This window comes from Lonchura striata, chromosome 9 (genome assembly GCF_050655825.1).
Source record: "Lonchura striata isolate lonStrDom1 chromosome 9, ASM5065582v1, whole genome shotgun sequence".
NCBI lineage: Eukaryota > Metazoa > Chordata > Aves > Passeriformes > Estrildidae > Lonchura > Lonchura striata.
This window is the reverse complement of record NC_140711.1, coordinates 31454910-31466990: the sequence shown is the minus strand read 5'-3', so window position 1 is coordinate 31466990 and position 12081 is coordinate 31454910. Positions and strand designations below refer to the sequence as shown.

Sequence of the window (12081 nt, the reverse complement as noted above, 5' to 3'; positions counted from 1 at the left end):
CACTTGAGGATTTGGGTCAGTGGTGGCCTTGGTAGTGCTGGGTTAATGGTTAGACTCACTCCTCTGAGCTTTTCCAACCCAAATGATTTGATGATTCTAATTCTGTCAGATCTGGGCTAGATCTTAATACAATTTCATATGCAACACTATAGGTAATGTCAGGTAGATTTTGTCCTGAAACACTACCTATTTGGGCAAGCCCCAGCACCCAGGCAGAACACTAGCCTCTTCAAAAGAAGTGTGGAAAAGTGTGATGATACAGTTATTACAGGACTAAGACTTTTTACTGCTTTACCAATTTTTACTGTGTCAATTTTTCAAACAACTAGAAAAAAAATTGAATAAACTAAGTTGCTCTTCTTAATGGTAGAGTTACAATGATATGTTTAGGGAAAATGGAAAAATATTGTATCTGCAATACTTTTAAGCATGCTTGATAGATCTGATGCTATCTAGACTTCAGTGAATCTTTAAATGCACTGGTAGAATAAAAAGAATCCCAACAATGGACAAATTACCCTTGTGGTATATACTTGAGCTTAGTTTGTGAAAAATATTTTACCTAAGTAAATATTTTACCTAAGTGCTTTTCCTGAGGCTGCTCAACTGAACCAGAACTGAACCAAGGCAGTAAAAGTGGGTAGGTATACAGCTGGTAACTTCTTGTCACTATGGTCCGAACAAGCCCAATTAAAGTCTTGTGTCAGCCCCAGTGAGCAAACAGTGACATCCCACAAAAGTCTGTTCCTCGTGATATAATCATATGGCACATCTGTTGTGCTATTTATGAGGTTTTAGTAATGCATGCTTTAATTTATGTTTCAGCTCTGAATTTGTATTTGAATGTTATGAGGAACACAATGGCATTTGGATTAAAAAAGAAAAACCTGCAGTTCACATTCCAGCTAGACTGCCCAACACAGACCCTACTCTGACACCATCAGACACACCAGGGACCCTTGACAGCTCATCTCAGCCAGAGCTCTGCAGAGCCTTGGGATCATTGGGCTGGTTTTGAGAAGTCAAAAAGTTACTAAAAGAAAAAACAATTGGTCTTCAGTAAGCTTCAATTCACTAGGCAGGGTCTGGGACTCCAGTGTAACATTTCTAAAGTTCTGCAAAGAAAAAAAATATTCAAAAGCTCAAATCTACCACTCTGTGGTAAAGGAGACTTGCTCTAACATAAGAGGAGAAAAGTATCATCATTACAGCAGACAGACTCAGGGTGGCCTTAAATTCACTTATCTTGGGGAAAACTTAATTTATTTTGCAAAATGAAGTAATGCTTTCAGTAAACAGCCATTATGCAATTGAATGAAAACAATTAAAAACATGGAGCTAAGTTCTAAACCTGAACTATGTGACCACACTTCCATTGCAGCCCATGAAATTGCAACTATTTAGTTTACATCATTAGATCTATGTGGTTTTATTTTTCCAGTTAGAAAAAAAATAAAATAATTCTTTTATTGCTTTTGTTTGCCTTTAAATTAATAATGATATCCTAGTGAATTAGGCTTTCTGACATTGTAGGAAACCTTTCTGTTTATGACTTTGCTCGCTATATACTAGGCAAGGATCATTTTGTGGACAAGAGACACTGCAAGTTGCAGAAGCCAAAACATGCAAGTGTCAATCATTTTTGACATATGCATTGAACTGATTGCACCTACTTTTATTATTTGTCAGAAGTGTCTGGATGCAACTGTGGGTCTTTCTGCTCTGTTTATAGGCAGCCCAGAACCAAATTCAGATGAACTAGCCAAAGCCAGGTCTCATGCAACACAGTCTGATGAAAAAAAAAAGTCTACAAAGGTTAAAAAAAAACCAAAAACTGAAAAACCAGCCATACTACAGTTCTGACTTAGTCACGACACTGTAAAGAAAAAAAGACTGGGCTCCCCTCCTTTTCTCACTCCACTTCAGCCAACAAAGAAATGCTTGTTTCATTTATTTCCCAGAAAGAAGCATTAGCCTTCTAACAAGGTCAGCAAAAAATGCTGCTTTTCAGTTCGGGTGCATTTTGTTCCAAAAATCTGTAAAGTATTAAAGCAAAAAGTTGCACTATTCCAGTGCACAGAGACTCCTTTATTCAGATTTCGGAGCTGAAAATAGCTATATAGAAATTTCTCAAGTTTCAACTGTTAAGGTCTGTGATGCCCACATTTAATTAATCTTTCCCATCTTCAGTGATTTAAGACTAAAAAAACCAATACAAACAACCTGCAGGTGCAACATCAAAGCTATGATTTAGCAGGAAGTAATTTAAAAGATTGGAGATTTACTCTGCAAGCACTTCTAAGAGTAAATCAGTAACAAAAAGTGATGATGGGAGCTACTTCAGTGGACAGATAGCTTTAATACTAATGATTAATTTCTGATGACCGTTAGATTTAAAATATTTAATAAATTATTTTTACTTTTGCTTCATGCAATCTTCAGCTTTTACATTTCATCATCTTTGAAACTGTGGAAATGACCCTCTACTCTTGCACTGGTACATGTTAGGACTACTAACCTTGAGGGGAAATGCTTACACCAACAGGAACTTCTTTGTTTCAAAATTAAAAATTACTAGAATTTGAAAAAATGCCAACATCTCTCTTGAATACATCAAACTTTAGCATTTCAGATTTACTAGTTGGTCAGTTGCTCGTTTAAAGGCATATGTCCTTTGATTTAATTTATCTGATACTGAAGTTAATTCCTATTAGACTCTGTACCTATTAACCACTGTCCTTAAATATAAATAAATTACTCCATTTGAAATCTGTGTGATAAATTACTTGTTAGAGGCTTTAATTGCAAACTACCAAAATCCCCTCATTCTTTTGAGAGCTGCATCACAAAACACTCATTCCCACAGATGAATGTGCAAGTCCTCTATATTGCTTTCAGGACTCAGAAAGCAGTTATCAGAAACAGGTGCCAAGATTATTCACGCTGACCACAAATGAATTGTGTTTGCTTCTTTCAGGATATCCAGTAATTAAAAATGATCTGGAACAGGAAGCCTTTCCACCACGCAGGTGATATGAGGGCATAGACTAGAGAGGGAAAAACATGTTCCTCTCAGTGTCACACATTTCTAGCCAAGTCAAGCCAAGACTTGAGGAATCCTGGACATTAGTGAACACTCTTCATGGACATCAGTGAACACTAAAATACATATCATCTGGTTTTGAACACTTTGAGAGTTTCTGTGTTCTTATCTCCAGAGACTGCTTTGACATAGTTACCAAAACTGCCTTTTATCATCCTTAAACAATAGTAGCTACACCTCTTTTATCATGGCAGGATATGGAAACTTTGGTTCACATGTTTATTGTTCCTAGACAGGATTTTGGCTCTGGCTTTTTGATTGGATTTCCTGGCTAGTTAAAAAAAATGAGAGCAGAGGTAAAGTGCTATAACTCCCAGTTGTCCAGACCCATTTGCAATACCATTACCAATACAGCTGAAAGCTAAACTTAGATTCATGGATGATTTTCTATTAAACAACAAGTGTCAGAGGCTCTTCACAATAAAAAATTCTAATCTGTAATATCCAATGTCCTACATCTTAGGGAACCAGTAGATTAATAGTGAAAGCCATCCTGCTTGTATCACTTGGGTCATGCCTGCTTGTGGGTCTTGACAGAGTACCTTCTGAAGTAAGGTTCTCTTCTTCAGAAGGGAAAACCAAAAATTAAATAGTTCTTCACCTGGAGTTTGACACAAGAAGTAAGCATGGTTGAATTCTCAGGATCAATGCATACAGGGACCCTAAACAAATTAACATCAGGCTTTCCACTGCTTCCTGTCCGAACTGGTTGATTTCTAATATGAAGATAAATATTACCAGATTCTGCCAGAGATGAGCCATGTTATTTTTCTGATAGTTAGTATTTACATAAAATCTGATCAGGTGAAAGTGGAGATATCAAGAACAAACTAAAATACATGTGGCACCCTTCTCCCTCTGCCAGAAATTCTTCTCCATTCTTAAGTGTTTGTGTGTGTGTGGGGGTGTGGGACATGTTCTGACACTGCTCTACTCAGTGCTGATGATAGAACATCCATTTCCTTCGTGGTGCCAGCCCCTTTCCTGATGAACACATGAGAACTGCACCAGGACCTTCTTCTCTGTCACAAAGGATTTCTACACTTGTGTAAAGAAAGTCCCGAGCTTTTGCTCTGGTGCCACCACTGATCCTGCTTTCAGCAGAGGCTAGGTAAGAGCCCTTGCAAGGCCCCTTCCCACCTAAACTATTCTGTGATGGACACAACCATAACTTGTGCAAGGCCTCAGCCGTATATGGAAATCATCCAGGAAAGACGTCCTTACCTCAGAACAGGCATCTGAACCTTTGTGAGCTCACAACATCAATGCTGTTCTCCCAGCAACTGTGTTCCCATTTAGTACACCTGAATGAGTCCACTAATGAGGTTCTTATCAAACCTCCTTGAGGATGTGACTAGCAGACAGCTGATAAACCAGTATCACAGAGAAAAAGTAATACAATCTGCTCCAGATATAGATAGACTACAGGAACACTGAAAATCTCAGGAACTGTAACAATATTTTTTATTTTTTTCCCTGCAAACATGCATATTAATGGCAGAAGCTAAGAGAATATATATTTATAAGTTACTTTGTCAGTGTACAGAATTAAAAGTGATCCAGGTACATTTTCTGAAGGCAGCCTTATCTGGGCCAACAGATACTATATATTAATCATCGTTGCAGAACAGCCCCAGTCAGCAGGGACCTTGAAAGACCATCTTGTAAAAGCTTACATGGAAAATAAGATATTGCAAGGGAGAAAACAGAGAGGGTAATAGAAGATGGCTCAGCTCTAAGCAGAAGATTCACATGAACACAGCTTGCTCCTGAGCTCCAGACCTTGTCACTCCCTCCCTGACAGCCAGGTCATAAGTAACTACAGCATTTAAAACCATTTCTGCCCATCAGTCCCATCCCTGTGCACAGTCTGATGAATCACACAAGTTCCCTTTTACCAGAAGGGGTAAAACCAGATACACCTTTCTGTAATTGCTGCTGCTGGAGTGTCCACCGTGAAGAAAGGCAAGGGGACAGTAGCAAGCACCAGGGACACCCCACCTGGCTGGGCTTTGGCAGCATGAGTTAGACCAAACACCAATTTTAACCACAGCTAGATAAATTGAAAGCCCCTATCCACACCCAAACAAACTCAGGGACTTTTCACATAGTGGCAGTGTCCAAAACTCACAAACCAGCAAACTCTGGGCACTGCTTAACACACATTTCTGTCACTCACATGGCACATAGAGTAACTGCACCTCGCAGCCTGCAACTGCTGTTTGCTCCAAATCCCACATCCAGCTGTGCCACAGGGTGGGCAAGAATTCTTCTCAGTTTTTTTGCAGATAGTATGTTCTTTTTGTATGAGCTTTTTAAGGAGTTCACATATAAATTCAAGCTAAATTATACAGAAAACATAAATGCTAATAGAGGGGTTCATTATTTTATGGCAAAGTAAATTGCAAATTGTTAAATTTGGAAAATATTTAAATGAAGACCAGATTGCGTTTGCCCACTGGATGAAGAGTAAAATCACAAAAGAAATCTGTTTAGAACACTTTGAAGGGAGAAGGATGGAAATAACAATGGCTTTGAGTGTTGCTTAATGTAGAATAGAGAAAGACTACAAAACAAAGTAGCATTTAATTTAAGAAATCTTGCAAAAAAACTCCTGTAAGGACCTAATTTTTCCTCTAAATCTTGCTACATGTAGTCCAAAATCATCCTCCACAATATGTTTACAGCAGGGAATGCCATGAAGGCAGAAGGGCATGTGCAGCCCAGGCTGAGGCAGCAGCGTGACCCTCAGCACTGCGGCTGCTCTTGCCTTCCTCGGGGCACAGGATCCCTCTCCTTCTACAGGGACCTCGGCCTGACAACTGGGACTGAGTAAACCTCCTTCCACAAATGGCCCTTGATTCTTCTGCATTCATTGATTGGCACGAGATAGGTAATACCTCATCCATCAGCAGGAAAATACTCTTTTAAAATGGGTGCAAAATTAGGATCTCTGCAGAATCAGCATCACGGAAAATGAAGTTTCTGAAGATGCAAGAAATACACTGTTTCTGCTTGTTTTCAGTCTGAGGCTGATCACTTTCCCTTTGCTTCCAACAACAAAACATACACAAACATTCCTATTAATGCTGTGCTTTCCTTAGTATATACATCTACAAATCATCTTAGAAGAACAACAATGGTAAAATGTTAAGAAAAAACAAATTGAACAAGTCTAAATATATGCTAACCTGCAAGAACATGTTTTCAATCTATGTGACAAATTTTCCTTTTCCTTCGTGAAATGTCACTGAATATAGTTGTGGTGTATAAATGAGTACAGAAACTTGCCTAGCATGTATTACTTTCCTGTAAATTCAACAAGATACAGCAAAGGGAAAAACACCCAGTGGCTTTGTTCTGTAACATTTAAAAGGCAGTGCTTTTAATGTTAGTGTGAAAACTAACTAATGAAGTGTTCACCTCTAGGCATCATAAAACCATAGTAAGAGAAAAGCTAGAAAAATACAGCAGATTTTTTTAAACTATGACTACTAACTTCAACCAGCTTTCACTACATGCTTTTGTATGCCTCTAACACAGGCATACTATGATTTGGTATCACTTGGTCACACTCTGTGCTTTGATAAAATGTTTAGAAGTGCCTTTGTACAATTCCCAGCAAATATTGCTGAAAGTTTATAAACCAAAGCAACAAGCTGTACAAAACAAACCATATTTTCCTCCTCTTCATAAGTACAAGGAAAACACATGTGCTAGTAATTGGAAGTGCAGACCAGTGTGCAGACCTGAAATACTTAAATCCTTTTAAGTGGCACATCTTCAAAAGAAAAACTTCTTTTAGTTCCTAGTGTACAAAACAAAAAAAAACCAAAAAAAAAAAAAAAAAAAAAAAAAAAAAAAAAGCTAAGGCAAAAGACAGATGCACAGCCTCATTTGCTGCAGGGTCACAAAATTAGGGCCATAAGAGCAGTATGGATGCAGCTCCCACTGTTCCTGTCATGTTTGCGAGCCATGGGCTCCTTCCCCTCTCCAGCCGACGGAGCAGAGCCAGGAACATGGGGCTGAGCAGCTGCACTGCCAGCACAGGGGAGCACAAAGGCTCTTCCTTTTGGCCACGGCAATTTAAAAATAGAGACATTCTACTTTAGCACTGAAAACGACAGTCACATATATTTTAAACTGCCATGTGAAGTGTTCAGAGGCTGCAGTGTTCTGTGTGGATTACTGCAATCTTTCTGTGTAATTACTCTATGTGTATATACATGCATATACACACAGTTTATAGATTAAATCTTACAAGATATATGTTTTAATAAAATAGTGTCACATTCAGTGTGCCTTTGAAAGCCATCAAAATAAGATAAAGCTCACCAAGACATATTGGTGGAATGTTTTTCTGGATTAAATAAATACGGATACTGTGCAGATTTTTACATACTATTTCTAGTGGGAAATTCAATCACATATCTGAACCACTATGCCAAGAACTGGATATAAATCTACACAAAAAGTAGAACCTCATATTATATATATATATATATATATATATATATATATATATATATATATATATGAAGGATACTGAATGAAATACAGACTGTATTTAATGGGAGAAATTTTGAAGTCTGTGGAAATACCCTTACTAGGCACATGAAATACCTTCAAGAACAGACTTTTCATTAGGTATAGACTTTTCTTTCTAATCCTTTGAATCTCAAGAAAGACCCTCCTCTAAAATTCAGTATACATGGTATTTAGTCCAAGATTTGGCTTTCATTCACTTCCACTAATAAACTGAGGGGAAAAATATTCTGTACAGTGTCCTGACTTATGGCACTGCTGTTTTTTAACTAGGGACAATGCAACAAATGTTAAAATAAGTGGAGGAGTTGGTATGAACAAAACCCTGTTGTCCTATTCTTACCTCTCAGGCATTCCAGCACTGCTATAAACAGACTGACCCACACGCAGCTGTGGTTTGAAGCCACAGCAGAGCAATTGTTAGGTTCACCATGTGCTACGACACTGCAGATACCCGAACCTTTCAGATTTTATTCAGGCTTCTGCAGATATCCACTCTCACATTATGGTTTGCTACTGCCCACTAAATCTTGTAATGTAACCAACACTCTTACTGCACGTATCCAAGCAAAGTAGTTGAGACAAAGGTAGAAAAAAGAATGGAAGCTAATTATCTCAGAGATCCTAGGTGTTTCTTATAAATTTACGACCGAAGTAAATATTGCACTACTTCTATTGGTGATCACTAGCAGACAAATGTTCAGTGTTTTCTTGGCATGTGAAGAGACAGCATTCATGAAAAAGTGGACAATCAAGAAATCATGAGATCAACTTATCAAAAATTAACCAGAAAAAGAAGCTGCTATGTGTTTTTAAGTCTCCTTTTTTGACATCTTGAGCCTGTAAGCTCATCTTTTTGAGTAGCAGGAAAGTTAAAGCTCCAGAAGTGAAACATCAGGGATTATCTGTAATTGTCAATTACACATGGAAATGTTTTCTTCAATTTACAAATTTGCTTTAAAATTTCCAAGTTTTAATGGCTTTATTTTCACTAAGGCTTAAATCTGGCAATATCAGATGTATGTAAGTTGACAATTAAATTTACACTTGAAGTGCTAAACAGAAACAGCAAGGGAACCACACCCGTTAGAAGAATTTTGTGGGTAATTCATACTGCTAAGACTTTTTAGTAGTTTGCAAGTTGCTTCCAGTGCAGAACCTCACTATACAAAAGCCCCACCACCATAAACAAACTAACAAGCAAACCAGCTACACCTTCTGACCTGAAAAAACACAGGACTAACCATGGACAAGTTATCCAACAGTTGGACATAATATGGAGGGCTTGTGGGGGTTTTATACCACCTCAGAACAGAAAAGCACAGACAGAACTTATTTTTCTATGTCTAACACTACGCCAAAAAGCCATGGAGGCTCTAAAATATACCACAAGATGTTAGAAAATCACCTCAAACAGTACAAATTCACTTGCTGCCAAGTCTACAGAGGGGGAAATTAAGTAAATGAAGGGGAGAACACACTGTTAGGTCTGATAACAGAATCAGTGCTGCCTTCTTGAACCAAAAATTATTTTGACAAACAAATCAAGTGGCGTCTCTCCTATCTCTTCTGTGTTTTCACCAGAGAGATGCCATCCGATACTCACTGAGATTTGGCTGAGACATTGCCATGGTCCTCTGCGGTGCTGGTGTGGACATGGCTGCAGGATGGTGGCTAAGGTGATTCAGTGCCTGGTTCATAGGTTTTCGAGGATCTTGCCAAGTTGTAATTTTTTCTATATGACTGAGAAAGAAAAGATACAAGTTTAACATAAAATACCAGGTATATTATATAGACAGTTAAGCATAATGTCATGAAAGTCCTATTTATTTTTCTTATTCCACATCTGCCCTTGTCATCTCACCCTCACCCACTTCAAATTATCTATTCTCTGGTTGCTCACTTTTTCTTCTGATCTTTTGCCCCTGCTGTTCTAATTTCTTTTTGCTCTACTCCTGAATAATTACTTTTACTTGAACAATTCTATTGTCATACTGAAAATATGTAATACACACTCATCTTCAGATTATTTAATTGTCTGAAAGTTGTTTACTCTTGTCCTACTAGTCTTTTCCTACATATTCAATATATGGCCATTCCTCATCAGCAGTGGTAATTTTCCCGAGTACTGAAAAGACAAGTATTTGTCTTGCCAAATCCAACTGCTTTCTTGCTTTCCACATTATGAAAACTAGTCTTGCTATATGTTTCCAAGAATACCAGCATATAATCCCACTACCAAACCAGGCAGATTACAGCCTCATGACTCATGTGTAATCACCAATATCTCTTCATTTATTCAATGCAGTTAACAACATACCTACCATTTCAGTATGTAAACTCTCATATACTTCCATTCCCCTGAAAACAGTGGAGTCATGCACAAATCCACATCAATTTTACAGTGAAGTAACAATAACAATGGTCACTGTAAAGTATTTTTGGCCACACAATTCAGCGGTGAAAGAATTATGGTTTTGCTGCAGCTGAAAGTTTACACTGAAGTACATCTGTTTTGTAAGAAATTTAATAGGAGAAGCACTTTAAGGATGAGCAATTATTAGTCTAGTAACTCTCAAGGGATTGTCTGGCTCCAAGCCCAACCACCTAACCAGGTTACTGTCTGTACTTGAGTGGGTACTCCTCTATTAGCTTTTTTGTTACAAAAAGGTAAGTCTTTAAGAAGCACATGTCAAGAGGCATAAAAATTTAAACATTCTGTGTCTGGAAAACCATTTTGATCCAACTTTCATAAAAGAACAGCCTAAAATTTTTACTGAGCTCCACCTTAAACTTGCCATTGCTTCTGCAGACCCCAGTGGCGTGGCCACCACGGCCACTCAGTCTATATTGTGATGTACATCTCAGGTATCACCAAAAATAGTGTGAATTACAAGAGAAAAAAGAAAATAGCCTAGATAATTTTTTAAAGAACAGAAAAATGTGACATCTTTATGCAGCCTGTAGCCATTTTCTTCTCCTAATATTTTGCATTTAATGTACAGTTCTCAAACAGATCACACTTTTACATGAATGTTACTCGGCCTCAAACTGCTGAGTCGCTTCCTTTCTTCACAGCTTCTAGAGTATTTGTTATTATTCACAATGCTTCTCTCTAGATTAAAACACTTTATTATCCCATCACTGTAGCTTTTTATTACATTTTAGCTTTTATTCTCTTTACTCTTACATTTCAAGTATAATGATTCTTGCATACAGTGCATGAAGTCACAGAGCCTCAAACTTTAACAATATCTTGCCTCATCTATAATATTGAAATAGAACTATGTAGAGAAGTAAAGAACTTCTATGATTTATTCTATAACTTTTGTAAGATTCTTGAGGCATATTCAAACATATGACAAGGCAGCCACAAAAATCCATACTAAAATTCTCACTTTCAAGTTTTTCTTATGCAATTTTTGCATCTCTTATTATTATAAATCCTAATATCAGAAGTGGCCATTTTTCAACAAGGTCTTCATTCATAAACAAGCAGAACAGAAAAGTAGAGATGTCAATTTTAGCTTCTGTTTCTGCATCATGAGTGAGACTGATGAGGGTTTCCATACACCAACAAGAACTTTACATGTTCCAATAAAATCAGAGAAAGTTAAATATTTACAAACTCAATGATAAAAAAACTTAAATGAGATACACAAGAATCTGACAAATAGGACAGAGAACATGCTACCATAACTGCTTCTCCAACGTGTTCAGATCATGGCATTCCCACCCATAAAGTCCTGCAGTGCTCCAATTCAGCAAGTGGCAAATTGTATCCCATTAAAGAAAAATTTAAAAATCCTCATTAAAGAAAAATTAAACCAAAGCTCAGATCTAAACTGAGTATTTTACTCGGACTTCAGGATTCTGTTCCACCTGTTGTATTTATAGGCTTTTGTTAAATGTCTCCTGTTTGGGTGTCAGCCTCCTGCTTTGAAATGTCAGTGTTCCTCCGAATTTGTGCTGCTGCTTTGTCCTATTTTGTAACTGCAAGTCTCTAATCCTTGACTTCCACTGCAGCCTTGCCAAGACATACCAGTGATTTTAAATCAGCAAGCAGCAGCATGAGGAACACCAATTCTCTTTCTGCTTGTATGCACTCCACTAACCAATGTATCTCAATGGGTTCTATTTCCAGACCTTTTTTGAGGTTTTTTTTTTTTTGGTTGGGGTTTTTTTGTTTGGTTTTTTGTTTGTTTGTTTGTTTTTGTGGGTTTTTTGTTTTGTTTTTTGTAGTTTTAATTTTTTTTCTGGTATTAGGAAATTCAGAGCAACTAATGTAAAAAGGGGAATTGAAAAAGACAAACTAATTATTCTGTAAGTGTACCATCATCAGAAATAACACAGAGTTTGACCAACAGTGTTGAGCTTTTTTGGGGTACTTTATCAGGGCTTAAACATAGGGCTGAGTTTTGTGACTAAGCCAC

General features: G+C 37.5%; 1 protein-coding gene across 5 annotated transcripts in view; it reads right to left on the bottom strand.

Annotated features, from left to right (window-relative positions):
* Nucleotides 1-12081, bottom strand: part of WWTR1 (WW domain containing transcription regulator 1) — a 43786-nt gene that overhangs the window by 11590 nt on the left and 20115 nt on the right. For 3 of the 5 annotated variants that reach the window (XM_077785778.2, XM_021544926.3, XM_085588123.1), the window contains exon 2: nucleotides 9255-9391. In XM_077785778.2, the coding sequence (XP_077641904.1) occupies nucleotides 9255-9391 (137 nt within the window). Of the gene's footprint in view, nucleotides 1-9254; nucleotides 9392-12081 lie in introns of those variants that run through there. The other 2 variants (XR_014957446.1, XR_014957447.1) reach the window with 2 other exon arrangements.